Genomic DNA, 18,329 nt, shown 5'->3' with positions numbered 1-18,329 from the left:
AACTGAACAGCGTCAAGTCTGCAGGTACATTTTTAACCAAAGGCAAGTATGTATGTGCTCAGTCACTCAGTCGTGTCTGACTCTTTGCAACCCCATGGACTATAGCCCTGCAGGCTCCTTTGCCCATGGGATTCTCCATGCAAGAATATTGGAGCGGGTTGCCATTTCCTCCTCCAAAGGCAAGGACATATTTTGATAAATAAATTATTCTTACTCGCTGACGGATCTGATAAAGATTTCTTGACAATATTTCTCGGATTTCATCCATTTCACCAGGCGTGAGCTTCCTTACTTTTTCTTCACGGCAGTCACTGTGAACATTTAGGAAAACACATTTTACTATTCAACAAGTATTAAATTCATCTATGTTCTTCCTTAGAGACGTAATACCATCATTTAAGAAGAAGAAACTTAATGAATAATACTTAGGAATTATTTAGTAGTTTAAAATAATTCAAAAAATCTAAAACATTTATTTCAGTGTCAAAATCATTCACATAAGTTTAATCATGCACCAGTTCTTTCAGTCTGTTCATGCAACTATTTAAAGAGGAAAGACTAGAGTAGCTTGCAATGCTATCACTTTATTATTTCTAATGCTCCATAAATAAAGTAGCATAGGATTGTTCTATTTCCACAAAACTTAATGAGCTGAATTTTACTATTATGGCTCTATTTTTTAAAATACCTCATTAGAAATATTTACAAAGACACCACTTATACTACGTATGTTCATACAGTTGGTCCTCTTTGTTCAGGGAGTCCATATTTGCAAATTCACTGACTTGCTACAGTTTATTTAAAAACACATTACCAGTACTCAGGGTACTGTCCCAGTCATTCTCAGACACTTGCAAAGTGAGGTTTGCAAGGTTTGGAAACCTTGCACGCAGGTTTCCAAATGAGGCCAAATATGTCAACCCTTTGCCTCTTAATCTCCGTGTTCATACTGTTAAAAAAAAAAAAAAAAAGGTCCTTTTCACCACCTAGTGGAATGTTTTTCACATTTTTGTGCTTTTTATTGGTGATCCTGTTGTTTTAAATGGTTCCCAAGTATAGTTCTGAAGTGCTGTCTAGAGTTCCTAAATGCAAGAAGTTCCTAAGTTTTAATTCTACTTTTTTAAAGGATATTTTAGCAGGATATGGAATTCTAGGTTCAGTTACATTTTTTGAGAATTTTGAAGCTACCAATAGTGTCCACTGGTTTTTATTGAAAAATCAGTGGTCAGGTTTTTTCTCTTTTGAAGAAAATAGGTCTCTTTTTTTCCCCTCTGAGTATGTTTAAGATTTTCTCTTTTTTTTTTTTTTTTTACTTTCAGCAGTTTTATGAACCTGTATCTACATTTGGTTCTCTCCTTATCTAATCTGCTTGAGGCTGTCAGAACTCATGTCTTTTATCTGTTTGAGGAGATCCTCAGTAAATATTCCTTAAGACATTGCTTCTACCAATTTCTCTCTCATCTCCTTCTGGAGCTTTTCAGTATATATGAATCTATCCCATGTATTTCTCACTTTCTTTTTCATCTTTTTTTTTTTTCATACTGTTTTTCATCCTGGTCTTTCCTTCTGTCCTATCTTTCAATTAATTCCTTTTCTCTTCAACTTTATCTAGTCTGCTTTGATAGCTGTCAAATGAGATCCTAAATTTAGTTACTTTATTTTCAGCTCAAATACTTCCCTTTGGTCTTTTTTGTTTATATAATCTCCATGACAATGCCAAAAGTGTCAATGGCACTTTCTTTCCTGAAACATGTTTTTATTTCTATTTTAAAGTCCCTGGCTGACAATTCAATGATCTGAATCCCTTTTGTGTTGACTATTATTTTATATTTTGTTGATTGTTTCTCAGTGTTTTTTCAGTCACATTTCCTGTCTACTCATATGCTTGGTTATTTTGGATTGAGTATTAGACATATATAAAACAATCATGGGGATACTTTAATCATGGGGATACTCTTTACAATCTTATTTTCTTCCAGAGAAGATTTAAACTTACGTCTCTTGAGCAGCTGAGATAGAGGCAATCTCAGTCTCTGATGATTTAAACAATCAAGAATTGAGATAATTCTAGGCTGGGCTTCTTTCCCTTGAGGGTTAAGGTGTAGGATTTTGAAGTAAAAACCTATAGCTGAGTACATACAAATGGTCCTCCTTCTTGGTAGGTTCTGAATTCTAATTTTATTCTCTAAGACCAATTAGTCTGTCAAAAACCCTGTTTTAGCTTTTTAGACTCTTAAGACACGTTCTCCAAATTCCAGACAGAAAATAGCAATAAATGCCAGTTCTATCCTCTTGAACTTCCCTCTTTTTTTGACTTCTAGCCAAGAAATTCCTCACTGTATGGATACTGTCCGGCTTTCCAGCAGATATTTAAAATACATTTTGTCCTTTCCCTCTAGTTTTCTCAGTAGTTTGGTCTGGACTCAGTTCATTATTGCCAGAAATATGATGCCTTACTGCCTGCCTTTTTCGCTTCTATCCTCCTCCAAAGGAAACACTTCAGAAGAGGTGGAATGGTGAGCATGGCAATCATTTACCCACGTAAATGATATGTAACTGTCCATCGGTTTTTGTTACCCGCTTCCCTAACCCTAAACCTTTGCCTTTACTCCACTTTCGACTGGCTTCAAGATGAACTGTGAACAGAGGTAAAGCTGAGATTTCCTTCTTCTATGACCACGAAGTCAATGACTCCCTTTTGAGAAGCTGGATAGTTGAATTATTTTGTGCTGCACCCACAAAAGGAACAGTGCCTAAGAAAGATCATAAATGGTGAACCTGGAGTAAACTTCAAGGAGCAAGTATAGCCCCATTTTCTACTTGAAGAAACTCAATCTCAGGGAAACAGATGCACCCGCTTAAGGTCACACAGTGAGTGATTTGCAGAGCTGGGACTATAAATCAGTCATTCTGCTCAATCACCACTATCTCCAGTGCAATATAATGCCTTCATTTCTGAGTCATCCTGACCACCACTACTTTTTATTCTGGATTGTGTAAACTGCAATAATTTTTATAGGGGACTATCATCCTAGTGAAAATTGGAGTTTATATGGTTGGGTGTGATTTGGAGTTTCTTTCATTTCAACCCTTCCATAGCTAGCATTTTAATTTAGGTGACACTTTGCTGAAATGAGCTTCAAACTCATCAATGAAAGAAGAAATCATCGTAACCTGAAATTTGTCATGTAGAGGAGGAATGATGCTTACGTGATAAACTCATTTGCTAATTTACTGACAGTATTTATAAAGCTGGCTTAAAGCTCAACATTCAGAAAACGAAGATCATGGCATCCGGTCCCACCACTTCATGGGAAATAGATGGGAAAACAGTGGAAACAGTGTCAGACTTTATTTTTCTGGGCTCCAAAATCACTACAGATGGTGACTGCAGCCATGAAATTAAAAGACGCTTACTCCTTGGAAGGAAAGTTATGACCAACCTAGATAGCACATTCAAAAGCAGAGACAGTACTTTGCCAACAAAGGTTCGTCTAGTCAAGGCTATGGTTTTTCCTGTGGTCATGTATGGATGTGAGAGTTGGACTGTGAAGAAGGCTGAGCGCCGAAGAATTGATGCTTTTGAACTGTGGTGTTGGAGAAGACTCTTGAGAGTCCCTTGGACTGCAAGGAGGTCCAACCAGTCCATTCTGAAGGAGATCAGTCCTGGGATTTCTTTGGAAGGAATGATGCTAAAGCTGAAACTCCAGTACTTTGGCCACCTCATGCAAAAAGTTGACTCATTGGAAAAGACTCTGATGCTGGGAGGGATAGGGGGCAGGAGGAGAAGGGGACGACAGAGGATGAGATGGCTGGATGGCATCACTGACTCGATGGACGTGAATGTGAGTGAATTCCGGGAGTTGGTGATGGACAGGGAGGCCTGGCGTGCTGCGATTCAAGGGGTCACAAAGAGCTGGACATGACTGAGTGACTGATCTGATCTGATCTGATTTATTATTCTGCTACGGATTTGCTATAAGTGTTTAAGTCACTTTACATCCTGGGTATTCATCTCGTTTTTAAAATTAGGGAGACAGACTAGGTCAATGCATCTCAATACTGGACTCCTTATTATAAATTTCTGTAAGTTTAAATATATTTTTATTAGAATATAATTGCTTTACAATGTTGTGTGAGTTTCTGCTGTACAAAATTGTGAATCAGCTATATGTGCACATATATCCCCTCCCTCCTGGACCTCCCTCTCACCACCTCACATCCCACCCCTCTAGGTCATCACAGAGCACCGAGCTGAGCTCCCTGTGCTACAGAGCAGCTTCCCGCCAGCTATCTATTTCACACATGGTCGTGTATATAGTCAGAGCTACTCTCTCAATTCATCCCACCCGCTCCTGCCCCCTCTGTAGTCACAAGCCCATTCTCTACACTGGCATCTCTATTCCTGCCCTGCAAATAGATTCATCAGTACCATTTTTCTAGATTCCATATATACTGGCTAATATGAGATGTTTGTTTTTCTCTAACTTAACTTGATTCTGTATGACAGGCTATAGGTTCATACACATCACTTATATATAAAAAACCTATACCTGAGCCTCAACACCAGAGATCCTGATTTTATTGGTCTGGCTGGGGCCCAGACATATGTGTTATTGAAATGCTCCTACAGTATTTCCAATGTACAGCCTGTGTTGAGCACCTCTGCACGAGATCGCCACTAAATGTTCTTTCCAAGCCTTAAGTTATGACTCTGTGAATAATCCATGAGGAAATAGCTGTGTAATTACATGCATCTTTATAATTGCAAATCATAACACACCTTAAACTATTCCATTTCAAAATGTTTGCTAAAGAGGCTTTACTTTCAGAATACACTGAACTGTCGAAAGCAAAGACAATAAATACGTAATCATCCTAAACATGACCAGGTACTTTCTGACTGGTCCATTCTACAATAACACAACATGATGTGACGTGACGTGACATGACATAATAGAAAATAAAGGACACACTTCCAGGTTTTCACATTTTAACCAGTAGCTCTTTCTGCTGTGAGGTCTTAAGGACTCATGTTAGGACATAAGGCAAATTTCTTATTATTACTGGTTTCACAAAACTATAAACACCTACATAGCAATAAGTTGCTCAGATGCTCAGTCGAGTGCGACTCTCTGCAACCTCATGGACTGTAGCCCACTGGGCTTCTATGTCCATGGGATTTTCCAGGCAAGAATACTGGAGTGGGTTGCCATTTCCTCCTCCAGGGGGTCTTCCTGACCCAGGGATTGAACGTGTTTCTCTTGTACTGGCAGGTAGGTTCTTTTACCACTGAGGTACTTGGGAAGCCACATTAACTTCTATTTTCAAAATAGGACTTACTTTAAAGATGCAAAAGAAGGAACAGTGCTTATCATCCCAGTTTCTGCCATCTCGATGGCATGTTTTATTTCAAGCTTTTTGTATAAAGACACAATGCTTGACTTGGGTTGGTTCTCCCGAATCAGAAGCTTCCTCAGGTACTTGTCATCAAACTTCTTAAACCTGGAAATAAGCAAAATCAAAACTTTAATTAATTAACATGACACTGAATAAGAAAAAAAAAATCTGTTTTTACCAATAGAATAATTTCCACTACTCCCAGGGGGAAAAAATAGTAGCAGTGTTTAGTTAGTCTGATTATTGTATTTATTTTTGTAGGTGCATACCTGAATATATAGAGAGAGCACATATTAGTGTATTTTTGTTTTAACCACAATATACTTATATCTAATGGGGCTTCCCAAGTGGCCTTAGTGGTAAAGAACCTGCCAGCCAATGCAGGAGACACAGGAGACATCAGCTTGATCCCTGGGTCAGGGAAGATCCCCAGGAAAACGGGATGTCCTTCCCCAGTATTTTTGCCTGGAGAATTCCATGGACAGAGGAACCTGATGGGCTACAGTACATAGGTTCACAAAGAGCTGGACATGACTCAGTGACTAACATTTTCACTTTTCATGCCCAAGACTCCCAAATGTGTGTCTCCAGCTCCAACTTCTCTCCCAAACCCCAGAAATGAGTATCTAGACTCCTGCTCAACCTCTGCACTTCGACATCTCAAACTTGGCATGCTCTAATGGATCTTCTCCCAAGTCATCCCCATTTCAGTTAGCAACAACTCCATTTGGTCAAAAACCCTGATGTCATCTCTGATTCTTTGCCTTCTCTGATATTCCACATTATAGCCTGAACTGTGTTCCCCTCAAAATCCATATGTTACAGTCCTGGTCCCCAGGACCTCAGAATGTGACCGTATTTGGAGATATCTGATTAAGTTAAAGTGAGGTCATTAGTGGGCCTGAATCCAATATGACCGGTGTGTGTACTGTAAGAGGAAATTCAGACACAGACATATAAATAGAGAAGACGATGTGAAGAAGCAGAAAAAAGAAGGACATCCACAAGCCAAGAAATGATGCCTGGGGGAGACCCTTCCTTCTCAGTTCCAAAGGAACCAGTTTCACTGACATCTTATTCTTGGACATCCAGCCCCTAGAACTATGAGAAAATAAACTCCTATTTAAGGCACGGACATGTGGTACTTTGTGACAGCAGCTCTGGCAAACGAATACTCTACATCCACTCTATCAACAACTGCTGTTGGTTCCAGCATTACCATACACCCAAAATCTAATCATTCTCCTGCCATCGCCCTGGGCCCAGCATTGCGTGCTAAGTCGCATTAGTCATGTCCAACTCTGTGCAACCCCATGGACAGTAGCCCACCAGGCTCTTCTGTCCATGGGATTCTCCAGGCAAGAATACTGGAGTGGGCTGCCATGCCCTCCTCCAGGGGATCTTCCCAGCCCAGGGATGGAACCCACGTCTCCTCTGTCTCCTGCATTGGCAGGTGGGTTCCTTACCACTAGGGCCACCTGAGCATTACCATCTCTCAATGGGTTGTTGCAACAGGCACCAAATTGGTTTTCCTGCTTCTGCCACCGTGTTTCTATAGCCTATCCTTGATGCAAACCAGCTGCTGCCAAGTCGCTTCAGCCGTGTCCAACTCTTTGCAACCCCATGGACTGTAGCCCACTAGGCTCTTCTGTCCGTGGGGATACTCCAGGCAAGGATACTGGAGCGGGTTGTCATGCCCTTCCCCAGGGGATCTTCCCAACCTAGAGAGAGAACCAGAGTCTCTTACGTCTCCTGCACTGGCAAACAGGTTCTTTACCACTAATGCCACAGGGATCCCATTAAAGTGTAAATCAAGGACTTCCCTGGTGGCCCAGCGGTTGAGAATCTGCCTGCCAATGCAGGGGATGTGGGTTCGATCCCTGGCCAGAAAAGGTCCCCCATGCTAAGCCTGTGCGCTACAAGTAGGGCTGGGGCACTACTGAGCCCAGGCACTGCAACCATGAACACTAAAACCCCTGCACCTAGATCTCGTGCTCTGCAGCAAGACAGGCCACCACGGTGAGAAGCTCACGCACCAACAAGAGAGCAGTACCCACTCATGGCAAGGAGAGAAAGCCCACACAGCAGTGAAGACCCAGCACAGTCAAAAATAATAAATAAATAAAATTCTCAATAAAAAAGAAGTCAGTCAAACCACGCAACTCCTCTGCCTCTCACTGAGTACAAGTACAATGACCTGGAGGCCCTACACCACTTGGAACTGCCTGCTCACGGCTGTGATGCTCTACCTCAGGCCCAGCCTCTCTGAGGTCGCCCCTGTCCCAGAAACGTGCCAACCCTGCTCCCACCTCGGGGTCTCTGTACTTACTACTCCATTCAGGAACAGTCTTCCCCAAATACCTGCAGGGCTTGCTCTCAGAGTTCCTCTAAGTCTTTTCTTGAAGGTCATTTTCTCACAGAGCCTTTCCTATCTACTGCACTAGAATTGCACTCCAGAACTTGCTCTTCTTCTTCCCAGACACATTTTCCTCCATTGCAGTCAGCATTTTCTAATAGGCTATCCAATGCTTATTTACTGATTTTCTTCTCTGAGCGTTAGAATGATCCACGGGCAGGCCGTGTTTTGTTTTGTTTTCCGGTTTTCCTGTCTTCCCAGTGTCCAGGACACTGCCAGGTGCTTTGTAAGCTTAGAGGCAGACCGGTCCAGTTCCGCCCTGGACCCACACCCTGTAACAGATCAGGTTACTTGGTGATGCCCTTCCACCATGGCTGAGGTGACCTGCTCAGTCCTGCTTCCTGCCACTGAGATCAATAATGTCACCTGCTTTGGTCAATGGGCAGTTAGGAGACACGATGATGAGAGCAGAGGCTATGAATGGGCTTGCTCACTGGAGCTCACTTCTTACGCTCCCACATGGCAGGAGAAGGATGTACATGGAGTGACTCCTTGGTCCCAGCACAAAGGTGAATGTCCCATGGAGCAGAGTTAAGTGACCCCACTTACATCAGAGAAGGCCGGCCAGGATCAGCCAAGGACCCACTGATGCTCTGAAGCTGGAGCAAGACCTGGCCAGATGAGCTGACTCTCTGCCTCCTAACTTAAGTACTTTGTTTCCTTTTCTTGCTGCAAAAAGACAATGTATTTCATTTTATTTTTCCTATCAAAAATAATACATTTTCTTAAGCAGCATCATAGATTCTGAAGACAACTGCAGCCTGTTCATGTGGTGATAGAAGAGGAACGCTTTCTGCATATGTCACCCTGAACTTGGTTCTGTGTGAAATATTGAACAATTTTTTCCCTCTGCTTTTGAGGGTTTTTTTTTCTTCTTTTTTTTTTTTAATTGGAGTATAACTGCCTCACAATGCTGTGTTAGTTTCTGCTGTACAACAACATGAATCAGCTATAACAAGTGACTGCTCCTGTAAGCAGTCAAATATTGAGTTGGTTTGTCTATAACTATTATGCCAATATTCAAGTGAATCAGTATGCACTAAATATTTGATGAGAAAAAATTAATGTGTTACAATGATCACTGTAAGTCCAAGGTGGTTTATAGGCACACCTGTGCTATGAAAGTGGACAATGTTAAGCTATATTCATGGTACTACTCCTTTGTTCCAAATACGGGAGAGCTAAGAACAACTGCAGAAAGCTATCTTGAAAGAGTTTTGCTACTGACTGGTCTCCACACAAAACACTAGGCCTATTTTTATCCAAGTTTATTTTGAATTTCACGTGAAGCTCACTGAACCAGGACACCTGGCAGCAACACAACACCTTTCCAAACCTGTATTAATATTATTGTTGTTGTTGTTTTAGTTTTCTTTCTTTCTTTTTTTTTTTGCCCAGCTGTGTCCGACTCTTTGCAACCTCATGGACTGTAGCCCTCCAGGCTCCTCTGTCCATAGCATTCTGCAGGCAAGAATCCTAGAGTGGATTGCCATTTTCTACTCCAGGGGATCTTCCCGACCCAGGGATCAAATCCGCATCTCCTGCTCTGGCAGGTAGCTTGTTTACCACTGTGCCACCCGGGAAGCCCAACTAGAGACTCACAAAAAGAATGAACATTGAAGACAGTGACATCTGCTCTACGCAGAGTAGGATTTATAGCCTTTATTTGCTCTATCTCCATACTTTTCATTTCTCCGCCAAGCTACACATACGTGGCTTTTTTACTATCATCAGACAACTTCTGCCAAACATGAGAAACATCCTTACTGCATGACCCTTTCATTTCATTTTCAAAGGAGCAAATGGCTCAAGAACCCTCTGGAAGGACCATTAGAAATCTACAGTAAAAGGATTTCAGAGGGAAGAACAGGATACCCAACACACCTAAAACAGTTGCTTGTTTTTTATGCCATTTTTGTAACATCCACCATTATGTACAGACCAGAAATGAGATCTGAGAACTCATTTCAAGAATGACCTGTGTCAGCGTCAAATCCCTTCACACAAACTTCTCTACTCTACCTGCAGTGCACACTGTGCTTGACAATCCAGAAAATTATTTGTATTTACCTGGAAAACTTCATGCATGCAAATATGTAAGGCTTCATAAATTTCTTCAGTGAAGTATGTACACTGCAGAGAAAGTGTCACGTTTGTTGCAATATTACCTTCCGGACATGAATCAAGGTTGGCTCCACCATGTTTTGTATTTATCATCCAATTAGCCCAGAGCTTACAGATGTGTGCCCAGAACAGACTCATATATAGAGATGAAGTGTTTTTGCCTAGAAGGCAGGATGAAGCTAGACTTTCTCTAGTCCTTCACCTTCTGGACCAAATCACATGATCACAGGGCTCACCTCTTCCATCACCTACCACTGCCCCAGGGCCAACCAACCTCATTCCTGCACCATATCTATGTTTCCTTCTGTTTGGACATCAGGGGAGTGGGATAAATCTCTAGTTCAGTCTCCCCTTGGGAAAAGGACAAACTGCTCTGGATTACCATGCTCACTTATCACTTCAGAAAAGGATTGATACAATGTGAGAGAAATAAAAGTGGTCAGGTTCAAAGGGATGCTGAAGATGGATAAAGGCATGGGGCTGCCCTGGTAGCTCAGAAAGTACAGAATCCATCTGCAATGCAGGAGACCTGGGTTCAATCCCTAAGTCAGGAAGATCCCTCGGAGAAAGAAATGGCTCCCCACTCCAGTGTTCCTGCCTGGAGAATTTCATGGACAGTGGAGCCTGGCAGGCTACAGTCAATGAGGTTGCAAAGAGTCAGACACGACTGAGTGACTCTCTTTCATGCCAACAACAAAGAACAAGAGGCAGAAAAGCCTGTATCATGGGCTTGGCATAGACATCCAGAGACCTAAAGCAGGATGATGGAGGGAGTTACAGCAGGGTTCTCTGCTCTGCCTCCTGCTTCCAAAAAAGTGAATACCACCACGACAATTGGCCTTTTGTTTCATGTTTTTACAACACAGATTTTAATTCACTTTATTTTATTACTAAGTGTTCCCATCTCGCTAATCAAGTACTCTGTTCATACAAACAAAATATTTTTCCTTTAGTTATGAAGGAAGGCTCTGTCCAGGGGCCTCTGAACATTAGCAAACAACGTGGTCAGGCTTGTGAAGGTTGTGCCAGCACGTGTAGTCTCCGTAACTCATTACTTAATGATGTCACACACACCCCCCCGTTTGCTGTGTGACTGCTTAGTTGCCTTTACTATATTGCAAAGTTCTAAAGGCCCAAGTCTATGGCTTCTATTGCTCCTGTAGTCCACTGTCAAGTCAGAATATGTGAGCAAACAGGAAGCACTCAAAGATGTACTTATGCTAAACTATGTACATTGGTAGGTTGGGGAACTTCACGTCAATTTGCAAGGAGGGGGAAATCTGCTTGCAAGTTAGGAAAGAAAAGACAAGAGGTTGAACGGGGATCCACCAAATATATCTTGGGACCTGTCTGCCTCTCTTCAAGGACCAGCTGAAACACCCTCCTTCAAAAGTCTTTCCCAGACAGTGATGTGCCAGCAAATTTAACACATGTACGATTTGTAGCATTTGTCAGTTCCCTAGTTCACTCCCCTCATAGCTGAGTCAAGACACCAACATGGAAGGCATTGACTTAGATACACACAGTCAGCTCCCACCAGCCAAGGGGAGCGGCTTCTGTACCACATGGGTCCTAACCCTGCTATTAGAATTAATCCTTATTTCTTGATCCCGTAAGTCTGTTTTTCAGTATATGTTAAAGGGTGCACCTAATTGTGCCTGGTAGGGTACCACTTGCATTTCAGCAATAAGATCCTTGAGAAAGGTTCTGAATCTTTAATATCACACATGTATACACACTGTGTGAATCACAATAAACTGTGGAAAATTCTGAGAGAGATGGGAATACCAGACCACCTGACTTGCCTCTTGAGAAACCTGTATGCAGGTCAGGAAGCAACAGTTAGAACTGGACATGGAACAACAGACTGGTTCCAAATAGGAAAAGGAGTACGTCAAGGCTGTATATTGTCACCCTGCTTATTTAACTTCTATGCAGAGTACACCATGAGAAATGCTGGGCTGGAAGAAGCATAAGCTGGAATCAAGATTGCCAGGAGAAATATCAATAACCTCAGATATGCAGATGACACCACCCTTATGGCAGAAAGTGAAGAGGAACTAAAAAGCCTCTTGATGAAAGTGAAAGAGGAGAGTGAAAAAGTTGGCTTAAAGCTCAACAATCAGAAAACTAAGATCTGGTCCCACCACTTCATGGGAAATAGATGGGGAAACAGTGGAAACAGTGTCAGACTTAATTTTTTGGGGCTCCAAAATCACTGCAGATGGTGACTGTAGCCATGAAATTAAAAGACGCTTACTCCTTGGAAGGAAAGTTATGACCAACCTAGATAACATATTAAAAAGCAGAGACATTACTTTGCCAACAAAGGTCCGTCTAGTCAAGGATATGGTTTTCCCTGTGGTCATGTATGGCTGTGAGTTGGACTGTGAAGAAGGCTGAGTGCCAAAGAATTAATGCTTTTGAACTGTGGTGTTGGAGAAGACTCTTGAGAATCCCTTGGACTGCACGGAGATCCAACGAGTCCATCCTAAAGGAGATCAGCCCTGGGATTTCTTTGGAAGGAATGATGCTAAAGGTGAAACTCCAGTACTTTGGCCACCTCATTGAAAGAGTTGACTCATTGGAAAAGACTCTGATGTGGGGAGGGACTGGGGGCAGGAGGAGAAGGGGACCACAGAGGATGAGATGGCTGCATGGTATCACCGACTCGATGGACGTGAGTTTGAGTGAACTCCGGGAGATGGTGATGGACAGGGCGGCCTGGCGTGCTGCAATTCATGGGGTCGCAAAGAGTCAGACATGACTGAGTGACTGAACTGAAGTGAACTGATAAACACATATATGTGTGTGTGTATATATATGTACATATAAATTATATATTAGCTTAGACAGTAAAGAGTCTGCCTGCAATGCAGGAGATCTAGGTTTGATACCTAGGTTGGGAAGATCCCCTGGAGAAGGAAAGGGCAACCCACTCCAGTATTCTTGCCTAGAAAATCCATGGACAGAGCAGCCTGACAGGCTACAATCATGGGGTCTCAAGAGTCGGACACAACTTCGCAACTAAACCAGCACATAAATTATATATACATAGAGATACACATTTATGTGTGTGTGTATGTTTAGTCGTGTCCAACTCTTTGTGATCCCATGGACTATAGCCCACCAGGCTTCTTTGTCCATGGAACTCTTCAGGCAAGAATACTGGAGTGGGTTGCCATTTCTTCCTCCAGGGGATCTTCTCAACCCCGGGATCAAACCCATTGGCACGCAGATCTTTACTCCTGTGCCACCTGGGAAGCCCACACATCTATGTAAATGCACGTAAATTTTCAGAGAAGTGTAACTTTAAAAATATTTGCTATTTTTGCAAGTCTATGTATCTCCTCAGGTGCTCTGGAGCTCTGCATTTGACAAAGCCCCTCAACATGTGTGGGAGAACAGACAGTAATGGAACCCCCAGTTTTAAACCAAACAGACTGCATTCCTCAGCCTCCCCCACAGTGAGAAATGCCCATGTAATCAGTCCTGGTCATGCAAGGCCAGGCCATGTGATTCAACTGGAAGAACTGAGTGAGGCCTCTGATAACTTTGATTAGGCAGAAGCTAGGACATATTCTTTGTCTCTTTGTTGACTTTCTTCCTGGAATGTGCACATAATAGCTAGTGCCGCAGCAGCCGTTTTTGGCCTGAAAGGCAACCTTGGAAATGGAGGTTCTTGGTGGAGGAAGGGTCCTGGGACCATGAGGAGTCAGTGGAGCATAATTCACCTGTTAACCGTACACTGCCTACCTGATACTTACATAAGAGAGAGATAAGCTGCTACCTTGTTAAAGCTACTATTGTTCTAAGCCTCTATGAGAGCCAGACTTTATCTTAAAGGACAGACTATGGCACAATAGGAAAGATCTGAAAGTTTGAAAAAATAACACAAGTCAGTATGTCCTGCTCCCAGACTAATCCAGAGCCACTTAAAGCCTTCTTACTTGTCTCTCCAAAAGTTGTGACCCCAATGACCACAAACATCTTCAATCCCGGTCTTCACGTGATCAAAAAACTAAAACAGAAAAAGCCAGCTGGTTGATTAATTTTTACCCGAAATCAGTCATTTCTGTTTCTATTTACAGAAATTATTAATTCCTACTTATAGAAATGATAGTGATTATTTCTGTGTGTAGAAATTATAACTATAGAAATGTACAGAATTCTAATAGCAATACTACTACTACTTCTATCACGCCTAAACTTCAAAGATGCTGATACTTTTTGGTTTTGGTTTGCTTGAGTTTTAACTGAAAACAAATAAGACAATTCATCTTCAAACAAATTCATGAGATGTTTGTCATATCGATAATTAGAATTCATAACACAATAGTTTGTACTTTTGGAAACTATGAAATATGGTCACAATTTTCCAGTAGAAACATTCCAGGCTGAAGTAAGGGCTAAAAGGGGACTCCTTGGCCCTGTATTCCTGCAGGTGTGTAGCCTCCAGGGGGGGCTATGTTCATTCTACCCTCAATTCAGTTCTTCCTCAGCCCACCCCCCACACCCCATCACCCTCTGCCAGTTACCTCTTCTTCACGAAATGAGACCATGGTGTCAAGCTGTCTGACTTAATCCCATAATTTTCCCTGTGACCACTTAAATTGATCTGCTACATTGACACCTACCCGACAATGGATTTCCTCACTGACAGCTTGCTGCTTCTTATTGGACCTCTTAACATCAAGGAACTCCACCAGTGGTCGGATAGTTATTCCCTGCACAAAAGAAGCGGGGAGGAAAACCGTATAAAATTCAAGAATAACTTGTAACCTCCTAATACTTGATAACCAACAAAAGATACCCTGCCCCCAAGACTTAACGGAGCATAAGTAACATTTTGTTCATTTTTCCTTCCTCTTTAAAAACTGGCATATTTTCAGAGGGCCATGTCCCAAAAGCTGCTACTACAAAAAAAATGTGGACAGGATGCAAAAAATTGAAAATGTGATGCTCTGGAATTCTAAGAAAAGGAAAATCCTAAGAAATAATAAAGGCTCATCCAGTTCAGAGGAATAGTCTACTTGTCTTATTCACAGAAAACATTTCAACTATTCATTCATTAATCTGTTAAACAATCTGAATTGAGCTTTTACGGTGTCCATGTCAGAGGCTTGGGAATCAGGGACTCAGAGATGGACAGTTAAGAACCTCAGCTTGAGGATGTTGTAGTCTTGTGAGGAGAAGGATACACACAAAACAGTTAACAAAGTAGAAGCAGGAAGAGAGGGATACACAGGGAGCAGGTCAAGGGGGGCTCTGTGGAAAGGTAACCCTGGAGCTGAACCTTACAAGATCTTGTGCTGCTGTGCTGACTTGTGTCCGAATCTGTGACCCCATGGACCATGGCCCTCCAGGCTCCTCTGCCCGTGGGGATTCTCCAGGCAAGAATACTGGAGTGGGTGGCCATTTTCTCCTCCTGGGGATATTCTTGACCCAGGAATCAAACCTGTGTCTCCTGCATTGGCTGGTAGATTCTTTACCACTGAGCCACCTGGGAAGCCCATTATATACATAATATTCTACTAAATATATATATATATATAAAATTATATACTCTCTCTGCATATGCATGAAATACATAATCCTACTTATGAAATGCACAAAACCTTTACAAAGAGAACTATAAATGTAATTAAAGGATATGAATTTTAAAAAGACACAATTCCTAGATAGCACTATATAACACCATCATGATGACAATTTTATCTCAATGTATACGCAATACAATTCCAGTTACATGTTCCAAATGATTTTAAACAGAACTTGAATATTTAGAAGTCAAGAAAATGTTCAAAATTAACCTGGAAGAGTAAATATAACCAGAGAAATTTAGACAAAATAGAATGGTGGTGACCTTACAGCTACCAAAATAGCTAATATGTTTAAAATTATGTGATATGGGTACTAAAACAGGCCAGGGTAAGGACGGGGTGAGAATGTGGGGTCAAGGAGGATCCCCAAGTTACTCGCCTGGTTGGCAGATGGCTGCTACCACTGGGCATGAAGAATTCACAGGGTCACTGGACTTGGGGAAGGGGTGAATATGTTAAGGGATGCTCCCTGACACGAATTTGATTGCTGTTTCATCTCTCTGCACATCTTTAAGTCTTTCCTTGGTGGCTCTGACAGTAAACAATCTGCCTGCAATGCTGGAGACCCAGGTTCGATCCCTGGGTCAGGAAGATCCCCTGGAGAAGGGAATGGTTACCCACTCCAGTATTATTGCCTATGAAATCCCATGGATGGAGGAGCCTGGCGGGCTACAGACCACAGGGTTGCCCAGAGTGGGACATGACTTTGCAACTAACACTTTCATTTGAAAATATAAACTGTGAGACACAGATATCTTAAAGGAGGTCATTAATTTTGTTCCATCAGTCCAGCTTCAAGCATTTTTCAGCTTTAATTTTCTGAAGCATGAGTGATTTTAAGCAAACCTGGAATAAGGCACACCTTGCGTTCTACCTGTATTTCCGTCTGCCCTTTGAAATAACATAGGTGGTAACAACCATTTTTCAATCAACACGTAATCTGCCATTTTTAACTTATGTGATTGAAAATAGGTATCAGCACGCGGTTTGCAGTGATGGGTGATTTCATGAGTTTCAGATTCCATGAAGCCTCGAGGTTAATAATAGCTCTAGGGGAAAAAAATCAACAAAGTCCATGCTATTTATAAAATGATATAGTGTGTTCTCAGTATGCAAAGTGCTGTTTCATATGCTTTTACCTACCAGTATCCATTCAGTTAATAAGGCAGTGTCTTACATTTATAACAATAATGTATTGATGAGATGCAATGGAACATTGACACTGTCTTTTTTCTCACTCCCTAACTTTATTTTTTATTTTATATTGGAGTATAGCTGATTGTTGTTGTTGTTCAGTCGCTAAGTCGTGTCCATCGCATTTGGATTCCGTGGACTGCAGCACACCAAGCCTAGAGTGCTTCCCTGTCATTCAGTTCAGTTCAGTTCAGTCACTCAGTCGTGACTCTTTGCGACCCCATGAATCGCAGCACGCCAGGCCTCCCTGTCCTTCACTATCTCCCAAAGTTTGCTCAAATTCATGTCCATTGAGTCGGTGATGCCATCTAACCATCTCATCCTCTGTGGGCCCCTTTTCCTCTTGCCCTCAATCTTTCCCAGCATCAAGGTCTTTTCCAATGAGTTGGTTCTTCACAGCAGGTGGCCAAAGTATTAGAGCTTCACGCTTCAGCATCAGCCCTTCCAATGAATATTCAAGGTTGATTTCCTTTAGGATGGGCTGATTTGATCTTGCAGTTCAAAGTGAAAGTGAAAGTCACTCAGTCGTGTCTGACTCTTTGCGACCCCATGGACTGTTGTTGATGGAATTCTCCAGGCCAGTATACTGGAGTGGGTAGCCTTTTCCTTCTCCAGGGGATCTTCCCAACCCAGGGATCCAACCCAGGTCTGATGGGCTACAGGAGCCTGGCAGGCTACAGTCCATAAGGTCACAAAGAATCGGACACAACTGAATCAATTTAGCATGCACTTAGCACACATATTCTAGTTTTAATATACAGTCTCTCTATTTTTCATTAGTCTTCTGTAGGTGTTTATGTTTTCTTTTTTAATTACCAAATGGGATGAATTTGCGTATGTTCATTTTACGTCTAGCCATGTGGGTTAACAAATAAAGAAATCCCTTCGTTTTCCAACAAACCACTGAAAGACATATTTACAAAGCATAAATTAAATTTTCATACTTTCACGCAGCTTTGTTGCAATAAACACAACACCCTAGAGCCAGGCCTGGCAGAGAGGAATGGTTACGCAGTGGCCCCAGGGAACATATCAGCTCAGTGAGGTTTATTTTTCCCCTGGGCTTCCCAGACGGCTCTAGTGGTAAAGAAACCGCCTGCCAAAGCAGGAGACAAAGGAGACAGGATTTTGATCCCTGGGTGGGGAGACCCCCGGAGGAGGAAATAGCAGCCCACTCCAGTATTCTTGCCTGGAGAATCCCATGGACAGAGGAGGCTGGCGGGCTACAGTCCATGGGGTCACAAAGAGTTGGACATGACTGAAGTGACTTAGCATGCACGCACATGCCATCTCTGCTTTCTGCCCACCCTCAAACCCTCACTCTTCTCCTCCCAGCAAAGTGGGAAAGAAAAAGGAACTGCTGTCTGATTAAATAAGGTACATTCTTTGGGTTTGTTCTTTGGGAAGAATTTTCTTTTGGTTTCTTTGGAATTAAATTTTATAAAAAAAAAAGGCGGGGGGCGGCTGTGGCAGGGGTGAGTGGGTATGGCTTTATATTTCTTTGCTGATTTAGCAGAAAACTTTCAGAACTTGAAGAAACTGTTTTCATTCATTAAAAAATATTATTATCATGCTGTCCTGTATAAGGCTTT

At 42.1% G+C, this 18,329-nt stretch overlaps 1 protein-coding gene across 1 annotated transcript in view; it reads right to left on the bottom strand.

Annotated features, from left to right (window-relative positions):
• The window catches only part of SLC9A2 (solute carrier family 9, subfamily A (NHE2, cation proton antiporter 2), member 2), a 63,511-nt gene that overhangs the window by 9,772 nt on the left and 35,410 nt on the right, over positions 1–18,329 (bottom strand). Inside the window, exons 5-8 of the mRNA XM_010829684.1 lie at positions 14,578–14,667; positions 13,891–13,961; positions 5,344–5,505; positions 215–311 (exon numbers count right to left, since the gene is read on the bottom strand). Of these exons, the coding sequence (XP_010827986.1) occupies positions 215–311; positions 5,344–5,505; positions 13,891–13,961; positions 14,578–14,667 (420 nt within the window). The remainder of the gene's footprint in view (positions 1–214; positions 312–5,343; positions 5,506–13,890; positions 13,962–14,577; positions 14,668–18,329) is intronic.

This window comes from Bison bison, unplaced genomic scaffold, assembly GCF_000754665.1.
Source record: "Bison bison bison isolate TAMUID 2011002044 unplaced genomic scaffold, Bison_UMD1.0 scf7180017864508, whole genome shotgun sequence".
Classification (NCBI taxonomy): domain Eukaryota; kingdom Metazoa; phylum Chordata; class Mammalia; order Artiodactyla; family Bovidae; genus Bison; species Bison bison.
Note: the sequence above shows the minus strand (reverse complement) of the source record. Positions and strands in the feature narration are given on the sequence as shown.